Source organism: Pongo pygmaeus, chromosome 2 (genome assembly GCF_028885625.2).
Source record: "Pongo pygmaeus isolate AG05252 chromosome 2, NHGRI_mPonPyg2-v2.0_pri, whole genome shotgun sequence".
In the NCBI taxonomy this organism is placed as follows: domain Eukaryota; kingdom Metazoa; phylum Chordata; class Mammalia; order Primates; family Hominidae; genus Pongo; species Pongo pygmaeus.
This window is the reverse complement of record NC_085930.1, coordinates 98,912,988-98,940,851: the sequence shown is the minus strand read 5'-3', so window position 1 is coordinate 98,940,851 and position 27,864 is coordinate 98,912,988. Positions and strand designations below refer to the sequence as shown.

At 40.6% G+C, this 27,864-nt stretch overlaps 1 protein-coding gene across 1 annotated transcript in view; it reads left to right on the top strand.

Moving 5' to 3' along the window:
- CACNA2D3 (calcium voltage-gated channel auxiliary subunit alpha2delta 3) overlaps positions 1-27,864 on the top strand; it is a 924,385-nt gene that overhangs the window by 443,611 nt on the left and 452,910 nt on the right. The window contains exon 9 of the mRNA XM_054481187.2: positions 692-766. Coding sequence (XP_054337162.2) covers positions 692-766 — 75 coding nt within the window. The remainder of the gene's footprint in view (positions 1-691; positions 767-27,864) is intronic.

Sequence of the window (27,864 nt, the reverse complement as noted above, 5' to 3'; positions counted from 1 at the left end):
TGTAAGGACCAGCCTCCCTGCAGGGCAGAGAAGCAAGCTTGCTGAGAGAAATGATGAGAATACTCACATTTTTGCTACCTGGTTGTGAGCTTTGGGCAAAAAAAAAGGCGGGGGGTTCCTATTCTGGATATACTGGGATTGAAGTGATGGGAGTGCTGGTGTTGGCAATGTATGGGAAATTGTGCATGGACAGTGCCCTGATCAGCACCCACATACCCTTGCAGAGTGACCAGGGAACATCAAGGCTTATTCTGTCCCCACTCATGTGTTAGCCACACATGTGTCCCTTGGTTCCATAAAGCCAAAGACAGTAGCTGGAGCTGTATCCACGCAACTCTGGGATGCTCTTCAGCTCCCACCAGGACCATGGACTGTCAGCCATGCCCAGGGAACTGCCAGTGTTTGGAGGCAACCCCAAAGAATGGTCAGTTAACAGGGTGCACCCTGAACCCTGCCAGCTACCAGCCATGCTCTAGAAGTTTCTCCTTCAAACCAAAAAAGAATAAAGTCTGTCTGCAGCACATAATCATAGTTGTCTAGAGGGACACCCATGAGAGAGTTCACCTTATGTGAATAAATGGAGCCTGTGATTGTGCCGCTTTTTTGTTTGTGTGCATACCTCCTTAAATTATTAAGAAGTACCCTTCAATTCCTTAATTAAGTGTTCCTTCTTGACTTTTTTCCTTTGCAGTATAATGAGGAGCTTCACTATGTGGAACCTTGCCTGAATGGAACTTTGGTGCAAGCCGACAGGACAAACAAAGAGGTAGGGGCAGCTCAGGGGAGCATTCCAGTCATGGTACACCCGTCTCCCTCATAGTGATTGTTTCACAATAAATCTGTCTTATCAAATGCACTGCCCTTTCATTGAGGCCCTTGGAGCCCCTATGTGTAGAATATTTATTAAGAGGCACAAAGAAAATCATGGCACTAAAATAATTACATTGAATTCAAAGGCTTGCTGGTTCTGAAACAATTGCATTCACTTATTGTCCTTGTACTCTAATAAACACAATGCTATGGTGTGCTTGATGCTTACATTGACACTCTTGAAAGAATATGGCTCTTGCTGAGATTTCAAAGAAAACTGAACCCACTTGTCATTTCCCTTGTCCTTCTCACGGTTGATTAAATGGTCATTGGGGTAACTGTTGGGGTAACTTGTCTGCTATTAAAGGTAAGCGTTACAAGGATAGGAATGCTGTCTGCTCACTACTGTATCCTCAATGTGCTGAGCATTGCCTGTTCCATCAATATTGTGGAACAAAAGGACGATACGTTAAAGGAGAATCTTACACAATGGGATAGAGGTTTTCCCCTCCAGTTTTGGAGTATCCTAGGAAAATTTCTAAAGTAGACTTCTGTAAAATAAATCCTGTTTCCCTTTAGCCACCTTTAAATTTGTCAGTACAGCTACCGCAACCACCAGTATACCACCCCTACAGGGCCAGTTGAAAATTTCACTTGAAGGTATAGCTGTGGCTGCAGCCATGTCACAGCTTCTGGGACTCACAGCTGCCATTGCCCATGTTGATTTTCTGTACCTGACACACAGAGCTGCTCTTCCCCTGGAGAGCAGACCTGCATGAGGTAGCTGGGGGCAATGGCCAAGGCAGGCTTTTGTGAGGCACATTCTGTGTGCTGGAGAGAATCCCCTGGCTCGTATTGTATTGGTGCTATCTTAGATGCAGGTAGTAGAAGCACTTAATTTGGTTATCTTTGAGGAAGTAAACAACAGAGGATTGGGAGAAATTCATTCCAGTTGGAACACAAAGTATAAAGTGAAAAATACACTAGAGTTAATATCTGGGCTTTAATTTGAGGGGAAAGAAGCACCATGATAAGCTTCATATTTAGGAGGGAGGAACCAAGTACACTGAAGTTCAAAGAACAGGTGTAACCTGAGAATGCTCATTCATGGTAATTGTCTAGGCTAAGGTAAGAAAAGTGACTTAAGTCTATAGCCACCTTTTTCTAGAGACTTTCCCGTTGTTTGGCCATTGTGTAGGTGAAGATCTCATCCCTATTCTAATGCTGTAATATTGTAATATCCTCCAGAGCATCAAATAGGTGTTCCATCCTGGTGCTTGCAACGTTAAACAGAACGAACACTTAAATGATCAAAGCCTTCCTTCATATTGCTTCCCAGAGGAACAAAGGACAGTATGATCTTTGGAAATAGGAAGTTTTATGAATGAAAAAAAATCATTAGAGGAAATGGGCTGAGAAATTATTCTAAATTGCCTTTGAATTTATGGATATTGAAGACTGGAATACTTTTAAATATAAAAACTAATCTGGACTTCTTATTCTGCCAATATGGAGTAACCATATTCCAATGAGGTCCTCACATTTATAATTAAGAAGCCCTAGACATAATGCAACAAACAAGTATAGGTTGAGTATTCCTTATCTAAAATGGTTGGGACTAGAAGTGTTTCTGATTTTTCAGATTTTGGAATATTTGCATTATACTTACTGGTTGAGCATCCCTAATCTGAAAATCTGAAATCCAAAATGCTCCAATGAGCATTTCCTTTGGGTATGACCATTGAGCATTATATCGGTGCTCAAAAAGTTTCAGATTTTGGAGAATTTCATATTTTGGATCTTGGATTTTTGGATTAGAAATGCTTAATCTGTATAAGAAGACTTGAAAAGGAGAAAATGAAATGTCTAGGGGCTTTGGGTCTTAAAGACAAAAGGGAAGTTCCCTGATTTTCCTGTTTGACTCCCATATATCCTGAATAGAGCATTCCAGAATCTTCTCACCTGGACCAACAATAGGCACAGATTAAAAAAAAAAAAAAAAACAAAAAAAACACAAAGTCCCAGAAAATCTTGTTCCTTCTAGCCAAAGGACCACAGAAAACCTTTGTGACAACACTTTTTCTACTCCAGCTGAATATCAACGGAACAACCAATCCTACATGGTTTCAGTGGGGCCAAATGAGAAGTTGATCTTTTGCCCCATGCATACCCCCTTGGCCCTTCTTCTACCGAGAATGACTGCTAAAAGAAAAGATGAAATCAGATCCAGAGTCTCATAATATAAAATCCATAATGCCCAGAATGCAATTAAAATGCCAAGAACTGGGGAAATCACAACATGAATGAGAAAAAACAATCAACAGAAGCCAGTATTTACATGAATTGGATGTTGGAATTACAAAATTGTTTTAACAAGCAATTAGGAATTCTCTTGCAACAAATGAAACAGTAGAAAATCTCCCAAAAAAAAATAGAAGTTATAAAATAGAGCCGAATGAAAATTATTGAACTGAAAAATACAACCACTAAATAAAAGCTCACTGATGAGCTCAACAGAGTGAAGATGACAGCAGATAAAATCAGTGAATTTCAGGACAGATCAATAGCAATTACCCAATTTGAACAACAGAGAGAAGATAGACTGGACCAAAATGAACAGACTCAGGGACTTGAGGGACAATAACAAAAAAAAGTAACATTAATCACATCGAAGTCATAGGAGAGGAGAGAGAGAATGGGACTGAAGAGGTATTTAAAGATGTATTGTCTGGAAACTCCCCCAAACTGGGTAAAAGGTGTAAGCATACATATTCAAGAGGTTATGCAAACTCCAAATAGAATAAACCTATGTAAATCCATGCCAAGACACATCATAAATATAATTAGACAAGAAAAAAATCTTGAAACAGCCAGAGAGAAAGGACACATTGCTTATATGGAACACCAATTTGAATTACATAGATTTCTCATATGAAATCATGAAGACCAGAAGTAAGTAGCATAGCATTTTTCAAATACTGAAAGAAAAGAACTGCCAACCCAGGATTCTATATCCAGTGAAAATATCCATCAGGAATGAAGGAGAAATAAAGGCATTCTCAATGGAAGGAAAGCTGTAAAACTGTTGCCTGTAAACCTACCCTTAAATAATGTCTAATGGGAATTCTCTAAACAGAAAGGAAATAAGGAAAGAAAGCTTGGAAATGCAGAAAGGAGAGAAGAACATTGGAACAAGTAAGAAGATTACAATTAGAGTATCCTAATTCTCAGACAATTCTTAAATTATGTTTGATAGTTGAAGCAAAACTGGCCTAACACCATCTGATGTGATACTCAATGTTTATGGATGAAATACTTAAGACAATTATATTTTAAAAGTGTGAAGGGTAAAGGGACCTAAATAGAAGGTTTCTATACTTCAGTGGAAATGGTAAATACTGATATGAGTAGACAGTAATAAATTACATATTTGTATCATAAACCTACAGCAACCACTAAGAAAACAATACAGAGAGTTATTCTTAAAAAGTAACTCATAGGAAGGTAAGAAATGAGAAACAGAGGAATTAGAAGGAGGATGAATAGGAAAAAAATAAATAGGCAGACTCCAGTTTTAATATATCATTAATCACCTTATGTATTAGTCTGCTCTCACTCTGCTAATAAAGACATACCTGAGACTGGGTAATTTGTAAATAAAAAGAGGTTTAATGGACCTAAGTTCCACATAGCTGGGGAGGCCTCACAATCATGGCAGAAGGCAAAGAAAGAGCAAAGGCACATCTTACATGGCAGCAGGCAAGAGAGCACGTGCAGAGGAACTGCCCTTTATAAAACCATCAGATCTCATGAGATTTGTTCAGTATCATGAGAACAGCATGGGAAAAACCCGCCTTCATGATTCAGTTACCTCCCACTGGGTCCCTCCAATGACACATGGGGATTATGGGAGCTCAAACTCAAGATGAGATTTGGGTGGGACACAGCCAAAATATATCACCTGAAATTTAAGTGTTCTTAAGACCACCAATGTAAAGGCAGAGATTGTTTGAGTGAATTTAAAAAAATAGAAACAAACATGATCCAACCATATGACCATATGCTGACTATAAGAAACTCACTTGAGGCCTGGCACAGTGGTTCATGCCTATAATCCTAGCACTTTGGGAGGCCAAGGCGGGCGGATCATGGGGTCAGGAAATCGAGACCATCCTGGCTAACATGGTGAAATACCGTCTCTACTAAAAGTACAAAAAATTAGCTGGGCGTGGTGGCACATGCCTGTAGTCCCAGCTACTTGGGAGGCTGAGGCAGGAGAATCACTTGAACCCGGGAGGCGGAGGTTGCAGTGAGCCGAGATTGCACCACTGCACTCCAGCCTGGGCAATAGAGCGAGATCCATCTCAAAAAAAAAAAAAAAAGAAACTCATTTGAAATACAGTGACAGATATGTTGGAAGTAAAAAAATCAGAAAAATACGTACCATGCTAACATTAATTTTAAAGTAGGAATGATTATATTAATACCATATAAAGTCTTCAGGGCAAAGAAAATTACTAGAGACAAAGAAAGGGATATTTCATAATGATAAAAGGATCACTCGCATAGAAAAACATTACAATCCTAAGTGTGTTTGGACCAAAATACACAGTTTCAAAATACACAAAGCAGAAACTGTTAGAGCTGAGGATAGAAATAGACAGATTTACAATTATAGTTGGGACTTGTACATTCCACAGTCACCAGTTGATAGGCTACTGTACAAAAAGTCCGCAAAGATATAGAAGAGCTGAACAACACCATCAACCAATGAGACTGAAATGACATTTATAGAGCACTCTATCTAAATAACAGCAGAATACACGTTCTTCTCAAGCACCTATGGAACATTAAGCAAGATAAAACATCCTGGGTCATAGTAGAAACCTTAAAATTAAATCCTTAAAATTGTAGAATATAATTTTTGATGAAAATGGAATAGAACAGGAAATTCATAACAGAAAGACAGCAGAAAAATCCCCAGACACTTAGAAATTAAACAGTATACTATTAAAAAAATACTTGGGTCAAAGAGGAAGTCTTAAAAGAAATTTAAAAAAATATAAATCTGAATGAAAACAAAGATTACATATCAAAAGAGGTGGAACAAAGCTACAGCAATGTTAGGGGAGAAATTTATAGCCCTATATACTTACATATTTAAGTTCTCTGATAAATGAAGTTTCTACCTGAAGAAATTAGAAAAAATAGTGCAAAATAAAAAAACTAAAGCAAGCAGAAGGGAGAAAATAATAAAGAGCCAAACTCAACTAAATTGAAATAGGAAAACAGTAGAGAAAAATCAATGACACCAAAAGCTGGTTCTTTAAAAATAAATCAGTAAAACTGATAAGCCTGTACCAAGACTGATAAAAATGAAAAGAGAGGGGCAGGTGCGGTGGCTCAAGCATATAATCCCAGCACTTTGGGAGGCTGAGGCAGATGGATCTCCTGAGGTCAGGAGTTGGAGACCATCCTGGCCAACATTGTGAAACCCTGTCTCTACTAAAAATGCAGAAATTAACTGGGCGTGGTGGCGTGTGCCTATAGTCCCAGCTACTCGGGAGGTTGAGGCAGGAGAATCGCTTGAACCCAGGAGGCAGAGTTTGCAGTAAGCTGAGATGGTGCCACTGCACTCCAGCCTGGCGACAGAGCAAGACTCTGTCTCAAAAAAACAAATTAAAAAAATTAAAAAAAATAAAAAGACGACAAATCAGCAGTATCAGGAATGAAACAAGAGATGCCAGTACTGAACCTGCAGTCATTAAAAGGATAACAAAATACTATTATAAACAACTTTACACTCGTGAATTAACGACTTAGAAAAAAATTGATCAAATTCTCAAAGCTGCAAACTACCAAAATTCAACCAAGATGAAATAGATAGCTAGACTAATCCTGTAACTATTAAAGGAGTTGAGTTGATAATTTAAAAGCCCCCTCTCCCTGCCAAAAAGACCATTTTCAGGTCTGGATGCTTTCACTGGAGAATTCTACCAAACATTTAAAGAAGAATTAATATCAATTTTACACAATCTCTTCCAGAAAAATAGAAGAGTAAGGAAATCACCCCAGCTCATTTTATGAGGCTAGCATTTCCCTGACAAACCAAAGACAGTGCAGAAAAAGAACAATATTTCTCATGAACTTACATGCAAGAATCCTCAACAAAATTTCAGCACATCAAACCCAATGATGTATATAAAAAATAATATGCCACCTCCAAGCAGGATTATTTAGATATGCAAAGCCAATGTAACATCCATATCAAATCAATCAATGTAATCTACTGTATCAACAAGCTGAAAATGACAACTCATATGATCATATTAATTGACTCAGAAAAAGCATTTGATAAAAAACACCCTTTATAATTTTAAAAATGCAAAACCTGTCAGTGCACTGGGAGTGGGAAGTAACTTCTCTAAATTGATAGAGACCATCTGCAGAAACCTACAGGTAACATCAAACTTAACAGTGAAAGTTTGAAAGCTTTTCCTCTTAAGATCAGGAACAGGTAAGGATGTCCACACTGACAGTTGACAAAGTGTAAGTTTTAGTCAGTCCAGGAAAAGAAGTAAAAGGCATATGGGTTACAAAGGAAGAAATAAAACTTCCTATTTTCAGATAACATGATTGTGTGCATAGAAAATCTCAAAGAATCTACACACAAAAAAAATTCCTAGAACTAATAAGAGAGCTCAGTAAGGTCACATATACAAGATCAACACAAAAACCAATCCTATTTCTGTATGTTAATAGTAACAATGAACCTATGGTAACTGAAATTTAAAACATAATACAATGTATAATTGTTCCAAAGAAATAAGCCTAACAAAACGTGTATATAGGCTATATTTGCTGAAAATTACAAAATGCTGATGAAGGAAATCAAAGACCTAAATAATTGGAGAGACTTACCATGTTCATGGATGAGAAGTCTCCACAGGGTAAAGGTGTCATTTCTTTTCAAACTGATATGTAGGTTTAATATTTATATATTTAATAGTTATATATATTTAATATGTAGGTTTAATTTAATATGTATGTATAATAATACCAAACTGTATTTAGGTTTGATACAATTCCTATAGAAATATCTGCAAGATTTCTGTAGAGTATTCTAGAGTTTACCTAGGAAGCCACAGTCCCTAGAATAGTAAGATGATCTTAAAGAAGAATGAAGTAGAAGGAATCAATCTACCCAATGTTAAGGCCTATTATATAGTAACAGTACACAAGAGAATGTGGCATTAGAAGAGAAATAGACATATAGATTAATGGAATAGAATAGAGAACACAAGACATATACCCACATACATACACCCAACTGATTTTAGACAAAGGTGCAGAAAAAATTCTATGGAGGAAGGATATCTTTTCAACAAATGGCTCTGGAGCAATTGATCATTCACCGACAAAAACAAACAAAAAACAAAACAAATTAACCTTGACTCAAACCTCACAACTGAAACAACATTTAACTCAAAGCGGATCAAAGACTTAAAACTGTACAACCATGACATTTTCTGGAAAAAAAAAAAAAAAAAAAGATGCGGGGAGAAAATCTTCAAGATGTAGGGCTAGGCAAAGTGTTCTTAGGCTTTACATCAAACATATAATTTGTAAAAGGAAAATTTGTTAAAATTGATCTCATTAAAACGAAAAAAAAGAACCAAACCTTTTGCTATGTGAAAGACTCTGTTAACAGGATGAAAAGGTAAGCTACAGATTGAGAGAAGATATTTGCAAACCACAGGATGAAAAGGTAAGCTACAGATTGAGAGAAGATATTTGCAAACCACATGTCCAGTAAAGAACAAATATTTAGAGAATATATAAGTAATTCTTAAAACTCAACAATAAACACAATTGAATTTAAAAATGGGCAAAAGCCATGAATAGACATTTTACTGAAGAGGATATACAGATGGCAAGAAAGTACATGAAAAGATACTCGGTGTTCTTAGCCATGAAGGAAATGAAAATTAAAACCACAGTTAGATATCACTATACCTATCAGAGTAACTAGAATAAAAAATAAAAAGAATAAAAACACCAAATATTGGTGAGGATGTGGAGAAACAGGATCACTCACAAATTGCTATGGAAATGTAAAATGGCAGGCACAGCCACTCTGGAAAACAGTTTGACAGTTTCTTCTAAAACTAAATATGTAACTTCCATATTACTCAGCAATTGCATCCTTGGCATTAATCTCAGAGAAATTAAAATTATGTTCACACAAAAGCCCCATACAGAAATGTTCATAGCACCTTTATTTGTAATAGCCTAGAACTAGAAACAACCCAGATATCCTTCAATGACTGAATGGTTAAACAAACTGTTCTATATCGCCACTATGGACTATTACTTAGTAATTAAAAAAACAACAGCAATCTATTGATAGATACATCCAAGAATGTAAATGAATCCTTGAATCTTTAGGGAGTCATGCTGAGTGAAAAAAAAAAAGCCAATGTCAAAAGAACACATACTTCATGATTCCATTCACATTACTTTCTTGAAATGACAAGTTTAATAGAAGGAGAGAACAGATTAGTGGTTGCCAGGGGTTAGGCATGGGAGTGGGGAGAGGTCAGTGTGATTATAAAAGGGTAACATGAGGGCTCCTTGTGGTGGTGGAACTGTTCTGTGTCTTGATCATATCAATGTCAGTGTCCCTTGTGATGTTATGCTGTAGTTTGTAACATGTCATTGAAGAATACCAGGTAAAGAATGTGTGACATTTCTCTTTATTATTATTATTATTTTGTTTGTAAGACATGGGTTCTTGCTTTGTTGCCCAGGTTGGACTTGAGCTCCTGGGCTCAAGTAATCCTCCTGTCTACACCTCCCAAAGTGCTGGGATTACAGGCGTGAGCCACCATGCCTGGCTTCTTTATTATTTCTTACAGTTACATGTGGATCTATGATTACCTCAAAATAAAAAGTGTAATTAAAAAATAATCTGCAGTAGGTGAGAAATTCTTGAAGAGAAGCTTTATCAAATTAGTGTGAACGGTTGTATAATGCGTGTTAGGTTGCTTTAGTTATATAAAAAAGTACTGATTGTGGTTCACTTTTTAAGGATAGGAAGTTTTGATGTTCTTACCTTATGGGTCTTTTTATTTGGAGAAAAGCTCAGATGACAAAGCATTTTTTTTATTAGTATTTGGGGATATGTTTAAATAATGCTGAGCTTCATTGCTTGAAACTTTAAACCAGTTTCCATTTTTACCATAAATTCAGTGTTAGGCCATGTTCATTTAGGACTTACTTAATGGCATGTGGCAGACAGTAGCAAATTCATGAAAAGCAAAATGGAAATTTACATCAGCTTCCCTAGCACCAAATTCCTAGGGTGGAAAAGTCTGCACCCAAAACCTTACACTGGGTGTCAGGAGTCATCCCCTCTCCCCAGCTGTCTCCTCTAGGTGTCTTCCCTGAACTCTGATTGGTTCTGCTAAATCAGGTGCCCATTCTGGAGCCATGATTGAATCTCAAGGGGTGGGGCAGCCTAGTCAGCAGCCCGGTTCAGGTGCCTATACCTGTGGCTGAGAGGCAGGCCTTTGATGGGCAGACTTGCCTGGTTTTCCGAAGGAAAATGCTCTGGGCAACCATGCAAGTGCCTATGAGATAGATCTTCCATAGAAGTATGAATGAATGAATGAATGAATTTGAGTAGATAAGCCACCTGGGAGAGGATTGTAGTTGAAAAAAGTTTTGTTGTTTTTTTTTTTTTTCACATCACTAGAACATCCACAAAACATTGAAAACAAAAGCATCAAACTCATTACATTTTAATATAATCAGGGCCATCAGAATGAGATTGTGGGTGAAATTATCTGAGTCCAGGGTTGGCAGTTCTCACTGTCTCATTCTGTCTAAACACCCTGAATGGAGCTTTGAGTCCATTTTCTCACATTCTTTGTGTGATGGAGATGGAGAATTATGACCTTCTGTATAAACCTGTGTAGAACTCGCGGTGTGATCATCGATGCTAGTCTTCTGTCCTGAGTTAAATGAGTCTGACTAGAATGTGCCAGATCCTTTGGGGTGTTTCATTCTTTAATCAAAATATTCATGTGCATGCTGACAAGTTCTTATGACAGACAAATACCCAAGATTCTTTACTGCCCATACCTTTCATCTTAGGACTGTTTCCCTGGTGGCCACTGCAATGTTACTTCAAGTTAATGAAAGGGCGTGAAGGGGCTTCTAGAAGGTGACAGCTGGGATTATGATGTTGTGCACTGACAGCCAATTCTGGTTTCACAATACTCAGGTGACCCCCTGAGAAGTCAGAAGTAGATCATTTAAATTATAACAGCCTTTGATAAACTCCATTTAAAAATGTTGAAGGGGTAGTGAGAGGATCTCCATGAGTCTTAAAACAGAGGAAAGGTTAGGGTGAAAGTGCTGGCCTTGATCAAACTGAGTTGTCCTGGAACATAGATTTCCTGAGATTTTGCTTGAAATAGCCCACAGCACACCATCCCTGAAAAGGGGGTCTTAAAATTCTGTTAGGTTTTTGGTTTTGTCTTTTAAAGCTATAGTTTACTGTCTGGAGAGAGTTTTGCTTTGCTGTTTTATGTACCAAATAACTGACTTTTTTTTCCTTTAAGGAAAAAGAAACCATGACAAATTGGGTGAGCCTGGAGTTCAAATATAGAATTTAAATGAGTAAACTCTCATCCTAATCTACTACAGACCTTCTGAACCATTCATCAGACCTTAAAATGAACCTCCTGTGGTCTCTCTTGGGGGAGTGTAGGGGAAGGGAGTGAGGAAGGAGAATGATACGGTTTTTCTCTGGTTTTATAATGAAGATGTCCTGAAATCCACTGAATTTCATGGCTCTGTTTAAGATTCATTTGCAAATATTTGCTGCAAAATCAGCCCATCTTAGAAACCCATGTAACTCTCATCTTCTTTGGCAGTTTCGATCTTTTCTTGTGGGATCAGAAGTCACTAAAACTCCATAAACTAACAAAAGTACACGCCAGAGTTGCTGGATTTTCCCCAGTACTTTTCTTTCAGCCTGAGATTTGTCAATGGAGGCACCCCAGATTCTAAAACTTCCTACCTCCTCTGGCCTTATAGGTATAGAATGTACAGTTTGTGAGTGATACTGGGGTGAGGGGTATGTTATGAATCATAAGCAGAAAGTAGCCCTTCTGCACATGGGCAAATGTTGCCTGCTGAAACACCTAGGGAGACGAAATTTGCAGAGAGAACAAATACCCACTTTTATTCAATTCAAAACTAATAAAAGATAGTAAGAGTTGCACTGCTTTTTAAATGTCATGAGTACATTAAAAATAACTTAGATAGAGAAAAATTGAGAACAACCTACATGTAAATAAATTCTAGATCCAGTATAATTTAACATAATTTGGCTCTAAATTACAAGAATAAAGTAGGTTTATATATATTACCACAAAAGAGTGATAATCATATATGGTTAGATAAAGAAACACATGTAAATTTCAGAATAGTATGGTTCATGGCTTCTATTTTGTTTGCTTAAAGACAGAAAGAAAGAAGGAGAGGAGAGGAGAAGAGGGGAGGACAGTGGAGGGGAGGGGAGGAGAGGAGAGGAAAGAAGAGACGGAAGAATAAAGGAACAGAGGGAGGGAAGGAAGGTGAAGGATTCAGCAGGTACACCTGATATATTTCTCCACTGTTAGCATGTCTTTACAATGAACCCCAAATCCTTTCACAATCATAAATAAAATATTTTAAATAAGTAGTTTCCTAATATTGAAATTAATAAAAATATTTAAAAGAAACTATTTTTGTGGGTCTGTAAGTACCAGTTGTTTTCCTGTGATTGTGAGGCTATAACTTCTGCTGATTTCCAGATAGGTTTCTCCCTTTGCCCATGAGCTGATTTGTGCTTATCCCTTGATAAGCACAGGCAATAGATACAGCTACATTTTAAATCCATATCACCTTACTGATTTAAATAAATTATAATGCAGCCATCTCACAGTGATTCAAATGATGCATAATGCAAAATAGTTCCTAATTCCTGTATAGTAGCTTTGTAGAGTTAAGGCTACACAAGTGATCTAGGGACTGTTTCTATGCGAGATGTAGTACAGAAACTATGCTCAATTCTTTTTTTATATTATACTATATATTTTTATCAATTTGATGAAATGCATTTGTTTGAAAATAACCAATATACTACTGGGGAACTAACAAGATTAGCCAATATATGCCAATAAATTTTTTGGGTTAAAACCATTAATATGATACAAACATTTTTCATTAATCTCTGCTTCATTATAGTGTGCTAATTGTGAATTCTTTGTATGAGCTTAGATAAGATGTTAGCAAAATTTTTTTGTTAAGGGCCTGATAGTAAATATTCTAGGCTTCATGGGCCATACAATTTCTGCTATAACTACCCAACTTTACAATTGTAGCATGAAAGCAGCCATGGGTAATATGTAAATGAGTGGGCATGGTTATGTTTCAATAAAATTTTATTTAAAAAAATAGGTGGCAGGCAAAATATGGCCCATGAGTCTTAGTTTGCCAATCCCTGGTCTAGACTGTGGACAAGACTAGAAGGAGAAGTCTGTTATTAAATAAATAACATACATTAGCATCAGGTTAAAATCTTTCTGAAAGGTGAACATGGGAATTGGTAGTTGAGAGCATGACTAGATTGGGTAATATTCCTTTACTCTTCTCATTTCAACTCTTTTGGCAAATGAGGATTTGGGGTGGATCTTTCCTTAGACTGTCTACCTTCAATAAACTTACCAGTTAACCAATTTCTGATTTCTCTGTTCATCAGTATTTAACTGGAGGGCAAGAAGACTTGGATATATGTTGTAAATAGAGGTAGAGATAAGAAATAATATCAATAATAAATACAGCATTTTGCAATTTAGAAAATACTTCTTATTGGATTCTCATGATTATTACCAGTATCATTTCCAACTTTTACACCTGGGGTCCTGGGCCCAGATGTATTTGTCAGCTGAGTTGACAGAAGACTGGATAGACGGAGAAGCTGAGAGAGTTTAGGAGACACATGCAGGTATACACAGTCAGTAAGTGCACAACCACATCATGAATACTCATCTGAAGATTTCAAATACTATCCTATTATCTTCACTATCTGAGCAGGTAGAGTTACCTTTCTGGCATGGTTCAACCCTATGTCATTCTTCTAAAGACTTGTTCTATAGAGTAAATTCTAGTTCAGATTTGTGTTTTAAAAGAGTATCACTGAATATGATGTGTTGGGACATTTATGTGATAATGTATCCTTATGGAGCTGTGGTGCCCATCTTAGTAGAAAGGGCACAACTGCTTATATGTATGAAGTGTAAAGAAGACTAATACAATAGTTAGTTCATCATTTATTTCTACCCATCTGGGAATCTCTTGAGGTTGTTTTATCTTGGAATTCTCTGTGGCTGTACATAGACAGGTCTGCTGAAAGCTCTGTGTGTGGTGTGTGTGTGTGTGTGTGTGTGTGTGTGTGTGTGTGTATGGTTGTGGATATGGATGGGTGTCCATACTCCTTGGTTCTGCCACTTAGCCAAGGAGGCTAATCAAGTGAAAAGCTGGCTTACTGTTGCCTGGCAGTGACCTGGTGGTTGTGCCCCTGCCATTTCTCCCCAGTTCCTACCAAGGAGACGCTATGGAGACTGAGACTGCTGTTTGTAAACCTTGTCCTCTGGTCCCCTGCTTTCAGTGCCCATGCCTTTCTTTGCCTCTGACAACTGCTTGGTTCCCAGCAGCACTCATGCCTCACCTGAGCATCCTGTTGACCACACAGCCTGCCCTCTTCCTGAGGCTTCTTCCCTGGTACCCTGTCTTGATATCAGTTTTGTGGAGCTTTGGGGTAGCACTAGTGAAACAGAGGTAGATATAAGAAATAATGTCAATAATAAACATAGCACTAAAACTGATTTGATTGATTTGAAACTGATCAAATCCTGAGACTCAGGGGAGTAGTATGTTCCCAGATACACTTACACCTTATCATAAATGTTCACACCTCACATACCCAGAACTCATCCATTCATTCACTACTTGGACTACCACAGAGGAGCAAAGCCATTTACTCTATATAGGGCCCCTTGAATGCTACTCCAGAGCCCATTTACTCTTACTTGGCACACAATTTTAACCAATTTGGCTATTAACTGTGAAGGGAAAGCAATTAGGTGGGGAGGGAGGGGGAAGAAGAAGTATCCAGAGACAGCTTTCTCTTTCAGCACTCCTCATCCCAGGAATGGTGCCACTGTGGATCCAGATGCGAAAACCTACACCTACAAGCCATTTTAGGTCCCTCCTTCAGTCTCCAAGTCCATTGATTCTCCCTCCCCAGTAATCTCCAGTCCCCGCTCCCCATCTCTAGTCTAGCTGGCCCTCCACAGTTACTGTCATCATTGTCTTCTCCCAGCATCTCAGCCCTGGCCTCGGTGCAAAGTTCCATTCTGCTGGTCCTGACCTCCAGTGCATGTGCTTCCACATGAAGCAGATAGGCCTGGGGAAGCACAGTTGCTTAGAGGACTTCCCTGCTTGCATTTCTTCATCACCTTCCCCTTGTTGTTAACACAATGGCAAACTCCCTATTAGTACCTAGAAGGGGATACATCCCTGTTTGCCCAGGGGTTAGTCTCCATATGTATGGGCTCTCACGGACTAGTTAGTAAAAGCACTGCCCTTCACTGTCAGAAGTGTCCCAGATTGGATGGTTGGATCATTAGGCCCCCTCATCAAGCCCTGCATGATACGCCTTTTGCTTGTGCGTTCTCATCTCTTGCTAGTATGACCTCTTCCCACCCCTGGTCTCCACCAGCTTTCTCTCTTCCTCTTTCCTGATCCAGCCAAATCAAAATTCTTCCATTCTTGACTTCACCATGCACCTTCTTAAAACCAGGCCATTGCATATGTTCTTTTCCCCTGTCTGGAACACGCTATTTCTCTCCTTCCTGTTCTCCCACACTCCTTCTCTGCCTGGTTAACTCTTTCCCATTTTCTGATCTCAGATAAAATAACATTCCCTTTAGAAAATCTTCCCTTCCCACCTAGCAAGGGGCTCAGTGGCCCCTGTGGTCTTCCCATGAGGCCACATGTGACCTAGTTTCTCACTGCCCTCCCCACAGGCCAGCATCTCATGGACAACATTGTGGTCACCACTGTCTCCATAGCACACAGCATAGGGTCAGGCTCTCCATAAATAGCATTGAATGAAGGAAGAAAGAAGCACATCCCAGCCAATCAGTCTCCTGGCCAACCTCATCCCCTACTCCAAGGTTTTCCCTTTCTACCTGAGATAAAATCTGACCTTCTTTCATTAGGGTGAGGCCTTCTTTCATTAGGATGAGGCCTTGCTGTCTCTCTGTCTACTAGCCAGTCCATGATCTTTTCCCACTCTGGGCACCCCACACCCTTTCCCACCTCCTTAGGGCCTCAGCACCTTGTGAGATCTCAGCTGCAAGGTCATCTTCCCTGTCTCCCCTTCTCCATATCACCTTGCCCTGATTTTTGGGAGCCCTTATAACAGGCATTTCTTTCTTTCTTTTTTTTCCACTTGCTCCTTGACCTCTCTCTCCCACCTTCACCACTGAAAGTCTCAGTGGGCACTTGTACTCTGTGTTTTCTCTGCTGCATCTGTTAAAAGGGTGTCTAGCCCATCTAGTGGGCTTAAATATTACTGACCACATAGGTAAATGAATGGATAAGGAAATATTAGATTTCTTGTCCTGCTATACTTTAAAATGGTCTTGAGGGTAAAAGGAAGAGTGATGAGTGGGAAAACTGACAGCTGAAAGAGTAGGAGCTGATAGTTTGGTGTTTGGGGAAAAGGTGAAAAATAAAACCATAGATAAAACAACGAAGAAAACTCAGAACCCTAGATCCCGAGTTGTCTAGGGTTTTGCTATGTTATAGCAACACACATATATCCCATTGCAGTTACTTTTCAGCATGACAATTTTTAGTCTTTGGGGTGAATTTAAATTCTCATCAGTAGTCTCCGTTTTGGTGGGAGAAGGTAATTTTAGAAATGGAGATGCCTAATGGTTAAGATTTAAGTCACTGCAGCTTTGAGTCCTAGCCATGGTGACCAGCCATAGGCACTGGTTGTGTCACATCACACCCCTGTGAGCTGCCCTTTCCCATCCATAGAGCGAGGATCAATACTACCTTGGGGCTGGGCGCAGTGGCTCATGCCTGTAATCCCAGCACTTTGGGAGGCTGAGGTGGGCGGATCACTTGAGGTTAGGAATTTGAGACCAGCCTGGTCAACATGGTGAAACGCTACCTCTACTAAAAAAAATACAAAAAAATAAAAAAATCAGCCGGGCGTGGTGATGTATGTCTGTAATTCCAGCTACTTAGGAGGCTGAGGCAGGAGAATTGCTTGAACCTGGGAGGCGGAGGTTGTAGTGAGCTGAAATCGCACAACCACACTCCAGCCTGGGCAACAGAGCGAGACTCTGTCTCACACACACACAGGAAAATCTGCCTTGGCTTCAGATACATGTCCCAATGGGGCTCTGTTATTAAATTGGATAACAGCTTTTAGAAAATTTTGCCCAGTGCCCAGCATCTTAACAAATGTAATTATTTACTTAAGTAATAATGATGATGAATGCTTTATTGAGAGGTGTTTGCATCCCAGATGGTTCACATACGGAAAGACAGAGGATATAAAGGATACAGTGCAGTATCAGAACAAGCCTTTCCCAGGACATCTCTCCCAGGAAGACGAGTCCTTCTGTATGGAGTTCTCATGTGCATACCTTACTACCAAGTCCTCTACCTTTCAACATTTTTAATGGAAACACCCAAACCACTAAGTTAGAATGTCCTGTTCATGATTTCACAAATATTTAGCTAATGATAATGGGAATTTTAGAATATGGCACAGAAACAGGTCCACACTGATTCATGCTCGTGTCCTTGGCCATTGGTCAACATAGTCTCTGAGTAAAATGTGATGAAATTACCCAGAGTACCTGGACCACTCTGCAGACCACTCCAGAGACATGTTAGCAAAACACCGTTTGTGATGCTCTGGGTTTTCGTGGCCAGCATCTAATGTCCAAAGAATTCTGGTTTTACACTAAAATTGATGTTATTTTTATGGCAGGTGACAATGATAGGAAGATATGAAAGAAAATGCAACTAGCAAGAGGTCCCAGCACGCATTTTAAAATCGCACCCTATTGAGTTGCTTGCAGGTGCGGCCGCCTTGGCTGTTCTATTTATAACTGACTGGAACATTGTGAATGTGATCAGGATAACAGGAATACAGTCACACCATCCCGCTCGGGTTGCCACTCCTGACTTTCCAAAGCCTCATCTTATCTTGCCTTTCATTTGTTCATCACATACTCTGAGGGAGAGGAAATCAAACCTTTGGATCTTAGATTTTATATTAGTTGAACCCAGAAAGACTTGCTCAGAATAAAAAGCTACTTGGAGGAACCATATTAAATCACTATTTTTGTAGATCAAAAAATGGTCAAATGTCGGCAATTTCATGTGGATACAGCCTGACAACTCAGCGTTTCTGTTAGATGTTGCTATGGTCAGGCCCTTTATTGGACAGTGACCTCAGGTGTAACACATTAACCCACATGCTCCACGATTTGTATTGTGAATTCCATTAACAGGGAGCTGAGCATGAGCATACGTGAGTTTCTGTTTTTTCTTCCCGGTGCTTCACGTAAATAAATAAAATAATTAATTAATAAGGTGGGGGGGGGGGAAACCTCTGGTAGGCAAAACAGTGGGCTTTCACATGCAGATTACCCCATCAATGCGGGGAAAAGCAGCCTTGTTTGCTGCCCTCGAACTTTAATTATTTCTGCCGGATTAAACTGTTGCTTTTGCTAAACCTGGTTAAAATGAGCTTTGAGAAATCACTGAAGCTTTTAGTGCCGCGTGGCTTCACTCTGCTCATTCCTTAGGTCTGGGTCTCAGTGTCAGGACATCTGAGCCTGCCAGCCACACGGGCAGACCCTTGGGTGGCTGCCAGGGTCTCTGCCTCAGCTGTGATCCCTGAGCCTGGGGAGGACCATCCAGATGCCAGGCCCTATGTTCTGCTGGCCAAGGGACCTGGCGGCATAAGTCTGCTGGTACAGCCTGTGCACGGCCCCAGAGTTTTTATTTTTTTGCCTGAAACACTTTTGGACTGGAGGTTGGAGCTGAAGGCATTTCCCAGGAAGGAACTATTGTCTTGCCAGAACGTTGCCAGTTCTGCGGTTTCAAGCAGTGTTCGACGCACCTTCGTAGGGTCGGGGGAGATGAAATGGCTTGGGTAGAAGGTCTGAAAAATAGTGGGAGAAACCTCCTGCAGCTTTACTCCCACCTGCCTAAACCCTCTGAGTTTCCCTCACTCTGGATCATGTTGCTAATTCAGGAGCAGTCTCTTCTCCATTAAATTCATCCACTGCACAAAACAGAAGGTATTTCTGCTTGTGTAACTGCCTCTTTCTTATCCTTAGAGGGAGAAGATGATCCTCCATCAGTAACACTTAAAAGATTAGCCTTATGTCTAGCAGCTTTCGGGGGTATTTGCTACAAACTCTTGCTGGGTCAAGCTGGATTGACTTCATTGAACAGCCAGCTGGGTCTTGCAGGAGAACATGCAGCACAGATCAGTATGCCCCGGTTGGAGCTGAGTTCTCATTAGCATTCCACTCCGGGGTCAGGAGCTGAGTTACTGGCTTCTCCTCAAGGACCACTTTGGGGATCTGCAGATTGCTGAGTAACCAAGATAATGCGGTGTGCTGTGAGGCAATGAGGGAAATGACTATTTTTAAATAGAGAGCCTCCTGCTGTACTTGTTTTTGGCTTTTCTTCCTCCCCAGTTGTGATGAGCCTCCTGCGCTCTGGCTTCATTGTGTGAGTGTCTAATGAGCTGGGAGTGGAAGCTGTGGGTCTCAGAGGGAGCAAACATTTCACCAGTGCAGCCCAGACCTAGCTTCTGGAGCCATCCCTGTCATGACACTCCCTGAACCTGCACTTGATCTCGTTGCCCTGGACATTTCTTCAATTTTGACTCACTTTCATAGATATCAAATGTTTTGTTTTGAGTTTTCTTGTGACATCCAGATCATGTGCCCAAAGTCTTGCAATCAGAATTGTGTGATCCAGAGTGGCTAACCAAGACCACACTCTTGCCACATTTCCATTGTTAGACACACTATGCTGGAGGAGACTCGGTCGACATTTGACTCTGCATTTTGACTTATTTACTTTCTGAAATCCCATTCTGGTTATCAAGGTGGTGTATGACCAAAACTTGGCTGGGCCTAAGAATCTTAAAGACAACATTGTTTTGGTTTGGTTTTCTTTGTAGAGACAGTATCTCACTGTGTCATTCAGGCTGGAGTGCAGTGGCATGATCATAGCTCACTACAGACTCAAATTCCTGGTCTCAAAGGATCCTCCTACCTTAGTCAGTCTCCTGAGTAGCTAGGACTACAGGTGTTTGCCACCACTCCAGGGTAATTTTTGGATTTTTTATAGAAACAGTGTCTTGCTATGTTGCCCAAGCTGGTCTCTAACTCCTGGGCTCAAGTGATCCTCCTGCCTCAGCCTCCCGAAGTGCTGGGATTACGGGCATGAGCCACCATGCCCTGGACAAGATTTTTAAAAGTATGATTCCTGGGCCCACCCAAAGCCTACAGGATCAGAACCTCTCAGCCTGGAGGCCTAGGATGTTTTTAACAAGCTTCCAAGGGAATCAGTCTGTTGCAGTCTGTCCACCGACATACTAGTAGACACTATTGGGATCTAACACAACCCCAAATCTTATACCCCAGTCACTTGTAAGAAACTCTAGCAATTCTGCTTGGATTTGTTTGAATGTCATTACATGAAACTTCATGAGCATGTGCTTCTGGAGTCTGATTTAAATGTTTAACTCATTTTTGGAGTTAAAATGTTAAGTAATTTCATGGTATGATATGCCTTCTAAACATGTTTACTTTTTCCTGAAGTTTGACACTGGCTAATTTTAATAGCACATCAAACTAATAGTTGTGAAGGACTCTGTGCCCAGTTGCCAGTTAAAGAAAAAAAATACTGTTCTCTTATTTGAGCCTTTGAGGACACTGGGAAATAAAACCAGGCACTGATAAACACTGGTAGGCATTTATGTAGAGAAAAAAATGTCCATAAATGCACACAGTCCTCCACCACAGTGCCTGGTTCCTGTCCCTGTGTCTGCACCAAGCCATAGTTCCCATCAGGACTGGCTACATAATTTTCAAGATCCAGTACAAAATAAAAATGCAGGGCTTCTTGTTCAAAAATTATTATGAGCTTCAAGATGGCCAACAGCAAGGCCAGGCGTGGTGGCTCATGCTTGTAATCCTAGCATTTTGGGAGGCCGAGGCAGGCGGATCACCTGAAGTCAGGAGTTAGAGACCAGCCTGGCCAACATGGCGAAACCCCGTCTCTACAAACAATACAAAAATCAGCTGGGCATGGTGGCGAGCACCTGTAGTCCCAGCTACTCAGGAGGCTGAGGCAGGATAATCACTTGAACCTGGGAGATGAAGGTTGCAGTGAACCGAGATCATGCCACTGCACTCCAGCCTGGGCGACAGAGCGAGATTCCATCTCAAAGAAAAAAAAGAAAAGGGAAAAAAGAAAAAAGATAGCAACAGCAGAGCATTAAACCAAGGGCAGAGGCCTTCTGAGCACAGAGCATGTGTGATTATACAGGTCACACACCCATGAAGCTAATCCTGGATTTGTACTCAAATTTCTTAGCTCTGACGATAAATATGTTCTCTTTTCTACCTGTTCGCGGGGTGCCTTCAAAAGAGTACTGACATAATAAAAGAGTCCTGAATTATGATAGAGATTTTTGAAGTAAGGAGACTGAATTTTAGGGCAGCCTGTCTTTGTTATTTTTTAAACCAGCATTCAATTTGTTTCCACTTCATTTGCAATGATGTGAAAGTTTATCTGACCACTGGAAGAGGCAACTTCTTTACTCACACTCCTCACATTCCAGAAAGGGCCTGGAATGAGACCCTTTCAAAAGCACCCACCTCATAATCTGGGATTCCAAACTCAAGTTGAAGCAGTGCTGTGTCTGCTGTTGTTTAGACATTCTTGTTGTCTAAAGCTGGAGGGTTTTGTGGGTGGTCCCTCTCTGTTCGGTGTCACTATCAACAAATGTGTGGAAAGAAGAAATAACCGGAGATGCGGGCAAGCTTCAATCAGCTGTGCCTTAATTGGTGAGTCAGTTGCATTGGAGCACAGGCAGAATCAATTAGGAAGCTGGGCTCAGAGGGCACTGGCCCTGCAGCCTGCCCGGCAGGGAGAGCCAGTGTGAGGCTCCACAGAAGAGGAAGAAACACTGCCCCCTACCTCTTCCTCCTCCTAAATAAGGCTCCAGGACTGCTGAGTTGCCCAAAAGTGCTCAACTGTTTTCAGTTCTTGTGTTTTCCAAGAGTTCCTACTACCTACCAGGCTGTCTCACCCCATCTATCCAACCACTTACTTTCTTTCAAGGGCTATCCCTCTGGGGTATCCTTAGGGGTGTCTCTGGCTCCCAGAAGACAAGTCCTGACTCAACTTCCTTCCTCTGTGATTATGTCTCAGCATCAGTCTAGCTTTCTTGAAGGCAGGAACTATCTTTCGTCCATGTCTTCACTGTTCCTGACCCGGGACAGGCTGTTCATTGTATGGTCTAAGCTGGCAAGTTGGATGGTAGCTTCAAGGCTAAGATTTCAAAATGTGGAATACTTTCATACAGACATGCTGGGAAGAGGAGCACATCCACAGCAATGATGCTTTGTCTGTGGAATGATGTTTTCTCATGTTTAAAAAGCCTGCCAATTTCTTACTACACAAAACAATCAAGAATCTGGATAAGCAATAGCAAGAGAATTATAAGTTGCATGTAGTTCATTGTGACAAAGAACCAACTCTAGTATTTTTGTGTTTATCTGCAAGGCCATCATTTTATTAGATATGCATGCTTTAAAAAAAGAAAAGTTTAACTTATCTAAATGTCTTTTTAAAATAAGAGTAAATTGGGATAGCCCTTACAGACCCTGAAATATCCTACTGTATCTTAGATGGCTACATAGCATTCCAACCTCCTTATTATTGAAAATATAGCTTACTTCCAGGGTCTTTTATTTTTTATTTTTTGCTATTATAAACAATGCTATGATGAGCATCAGTGTATTAATATTTGGATTTGTTTAATTCCTTAGGATATGGGCCTGAAATTGAGTCAAATGGTATTTAACTTTTGCCCACATGTAAAACCTTTTATGTGTGTTGATTTGCCCATTGATTCAACAAACATTTGAGTGTCTGCCTTAGGCTAAGCACCATTAGGACTTTAGGGGTATAATGGGGAGCAAGAGTGATGAAATCCCTTCTCCCATGCAGATATAAGTTCAGGTGGAAGAAGACAGATAATAAAGTATTGTTAGATCCAGACTTTAGAACCCAGTGATGCCAACACTCACACTGCCATCCCTGATCTCAGTCCTGCCTACTCAGGGGTCCTTTGGCATGTTAATCAGGAGTGTAAGTTTCTTGTATCCAAAACCAAACTCTTGGCCTTACCTCCCCAAATCACACCTTCTCCTAGTCTTCCTCATCTCAGCAAATGGCAGTCCTCCCTTCCAAGACTCAGACCCCAAATCCTAGCATCATCCTTGTCTCTTCTTCCTGGAACCTACATCCCAATACCCAGCAAGTCCTGACACCTGTGCCTTCAAGAGAGCCAGCATCTGGCCACGCTTTACCCACTCCACCACTCTCACCCTGGGCTGAGCCACCATCCTCTGTTTCCTGAATCTTGGCAGTAACCTTCTAACTGGTTGCCCTACCTCTGCCTTCCCCAGCCCCCACTTGATCCCCAGCATCCAGCCTATTCTCCATGCAGGAGACAGAGTGCTGTGCCTTGTTAACATAAATATCAGATCACATCCCTTCTGTAGTCAACATCCCATGAAGGCCGTACTGCTGGAGTAGTTTGCAAGGGATGCTGTGATGAAGTACCACAAAGTGGGTGGCTTAAAACAGCAGAAATGTATTGTCTCACAGTTCTGGAGGCTGACAGTCTGACAATCAAATTGTCAGCAAAGCCAAGCTTCCCCTGAAACCTGTAGAGGAATCTTTTTTGGCCTGCTCCTAGTTTTGGCGGTTTGCCTGCAATCTTTGGTGTTCTCTGGCTTGTAGATGTATAATTCCTGTCCTCTGTCTTCACGTGGCATTCTGTGTGTCTGTCTTCACCTGGTCATCTTTTCTAAAGACACCAGTCATATTGCATTAGGGGTCCAACCGACTCCAGTGTGACTTCATCTTAAGGCAGCTAATTACATCTGCAACAACCCTTCTAGGACTGAGGATTAGGGCTTCAGTGTATCTTTTGTGGGGGACACAATTCAACCCAAACGCTGGTTGAAATCCACATGCCTAATGATGGTTCTAAAAAGTTTCACGCTCCTCACCATGCATGATGTGGCCCTTATCCTATTGTGGACTCACCTTCTAACCCTATCCATTCCCAGTCTTTATTGTTCACCACCATTTCAGACATGCAATTACTTTTCCAGCCAAGGACTTGCTCTGCTATGCCTGGAACACTACCTCTCTTAGTGGGACCACCCTGACCACCCAACCACAGCAGCCCATGCTCTCTACTTCACTCTTTCTCACCCAACCCACCATACAGAATACTTGTTTCTTATTGTTAAGCTATTTTGCCTTAAATATTTTAAAATTTATTTGGTGTCTCTCCCCACTATTGCTCTCACCCACTAGTATGTAAGTTCTATGAGGCCAGAGGCTTTGTCTCATTTTCCAGTGTGTGGATCCCAGAAAAGCATGTGCCAGTCCTTCTGTGAACACTATTGTGAATCCTAGTGCACGTCAGAATTAGATAAGTGAGTTTGTACTAAATGCAGACAGGAACTGATTGACAGCTGTGTGGCATGTATAAATCATAATCTATAGGAGAAATCATTTCATATGAATTTGATGATATTTGCTCCAGCTCATATGTGTGACTTTTCTTCCGTAATGCCTTCAGATTACGATGCAGAGTCCTTTACTAGTAGAATAAATTGAACTTTAATTCTGAGATGAGTATAGAGTCTGATCCATTTCTGTAGCTTAGATTAACTATTCTTCCTTTTTCTTTATTTGAAGGCAGAACATAGCAACGAATCAGGGGAAGGGGGCTTATCAAATTGCATTAGAATCAGGTACTGTTTTCACTTGACTATGTAATGTAACTTTATATATATATATATATATTTCATTTATTAATCACATAATAACAACCAATGCATTCCTCCTGTGGGCTTCTTGTTTTATACTTTCGGCGGCTGGAGAGCAGCCTTTCTAGGGTTGAAGGAGTTATTTTCAGTACTGTAAGAAGGTTGGGATAGTCGATAGAGGAAGTCTCTTTCAGCACAAGGAATAGGCTGGATGCTGGGGAGCAAGTCGGGGCTGGGGAAGGTAGAGGTAGGGCAATCAGTTAGAAGGTTACTGCCAAGATTCAGGAAACAGAGGATGGTGGCTCAGCCAGGGTGAGAGTGGTGGAGTGCGTAAAGCGTGGCCAGATGCTGGCTCTCTTGAAGGCACAGGTGACAGGACTTGCTGGCTATTGGGATGTGGGTTCCAGGAAGAAGAGACAAGGATGATGCTAGGATTTGGGGTCTGAGTCTTGGAAGGGAGGACTGCCATTTGCCGAGATGAGGAAGACTAGGAGACGCCATTCTGGAAAACAAGGCACATGAAGCGAGTTGAATTCAGAGGCTCCCACTGGCTCCATTCCAGCCTGCATTTGTGGTGCTGCAGCCCTGCAAATGTAGCCCTGTGCACACACACTGGAGCACTGTATCCCTGGGTCGTGGACAAGGAGAAGACATGGCCTGAAGGCTCCACTTCTTTTCACCCCCTCTCTAATCCCTCTTTGCTCAACTCTGACTATAAAAGTCTAAATTAACATAATCATAGTATCCACAACCTTTTCAGCAAAATGCACCTATCTCCCAGTCCTGTGCTGCAGATATTTGCTTCATGCTTGCCTGCATATTCCTCTGAGTCACTTCAGACCCTCTTCACTACTTCATATGAGATTTTGAGAAACATATTTTTAGTTTCCCTCAGAAGTGAAGTTGAAAATCTTTTCCATGTAGTCCTTGGAGCCAGAGAAGCAGTAAGTGGACAAAAACCCAATTTTAAGGTTTCCATTTAAATAGTATTTTGCCATTGCCACTGAGAATAAACAAGACTGAGGGAGCCCCTGGGCAGAGGAATTGGCACTGTGCAAGGGAAGGACATATTTCTGTATCTCCAGCAGGCATGTTCATGTCTCTCTAGATCTGTTTCTTCCCACCTCCTGTCCCTGAGGTCATGCAGCACTCTAGTTTTTGACTGTGGAATGGCTCCCCATGCAGCTGGGTTTTTTGTTTTGTTTTGTTTTTTGAGGCAGTTTCACTCTCTGTCGCCCAGGCTGGAGTGCAGTGGTGCCATCTTGGCTCACTGCAACCTCCACCTCCTGGGTTCAAGTGATTCTCCTGCCGATGAGGCCAGACTCCCTACATCATTGCCATCCCCTCATATATCCCCCAGCAAGACTCTCCAAATGATGAGAAATTCCCATAGTGCCGCTACACACAATGGCCAAAGTAAAAAAAAAAAATACAATACCAAATGCGGGCTAGGACACAGAGCAATTGGATCTCTCATAGGTTGTTGGTAGGAACGTAAAATAGTGCAGCCGTTCTGGAAAACAGTTTGGCAATTTCCTCATAAATTTAAACATATGGATACTGTATGATTTTACCTATGACCCAGCAATCCCATTCCTGGATATTTACCAAAAGGAATGAAAAATTATGTCTATACAAAGACTTGCACATGAATGTTCCTAGCAGTTTTCATTGTAACACAATGGCCAAAGTAAAAAAAAAAAATACTGACAATACCAAATGCGGGCTAGGACACAGAGCAATTGGATCTCTCATAGGTTGTTGGTAGGAACGTAAAATAGTGCAGCCATTCTGGAAAACAGCTTGGCAATTTTCTCATAAATTTAAACATATGGATACTGTATGATTTTACCTATGACCCAGCAATCCCATTCCTGGATATTTACCAAAAGGAATGAAAAATTATATCTATACAAAGACTTGCACATGAATGTTCCTAGCAGTTTTCATTGTAACCACCCAAGTTTCCTTCAGCAGGGGAATGAATAAACAGACTATGGTACATTCATACAGAAGAACTACTAAGTTAAAAAAAAGCCAGTCTCAAGAAGTTACATACTGTATGATTCCATTTATATGACATTCTCAAAATAAAATTATAGTGATAGAAAATGATCAGTGGTTTCCAGGGACTAGGAGTGGAGGGAGTGGAGGGCGATAAAGGGTTATTGCCAGGGAGTTTCTTTATGGTGATAGAACAGTTCTGAATCCTGATTGTGGTGATTGTGATACAAGTCTATTCTTGTGATAAAATTTCATAAAATTGTACACACAACAAAAAAATGAATGTGAAAACTGGTGAAATCCAAATGAAGTCTGTAGTTAAGTTAACAGTATGATACCACTGTCAATTTCCTGGGTTTGATTATTGTACTATAATAAAGATGTTATCTTTGGGGGAAGCTGGGTGAAGGGCACAGGAACTTTCTGATACTAGCTTTGCAACTTTTATGTCGGTCTATAATTATTTTTTAAAAGGCTTTAAACATTCCCCTAATAGCAGCTAATAATTCCTGAATATTTGCTAGTTTCCAGCCCTTTGCTCATCTCATTTGACCTTCCCAACAGCCTTGTCTGGTGCATTCTGTTTTGCCCATTTTGTGGAGGAAGAGATGTTACGAAAATCACACACACAATAAAGAGTAGTATGGCTAGGTTTTGCATGCATGTGGCCTGGCTCCAGAATTTGTGTGTTTAACCACTGTAAGTTTTTTCCTTCCTTGCCAAGCTTTGAGATACAAAGACTGGTGTAGACCATGCTGTGTGGAGACCACTTTGCTGGATATCTCAGTGGTAGTGC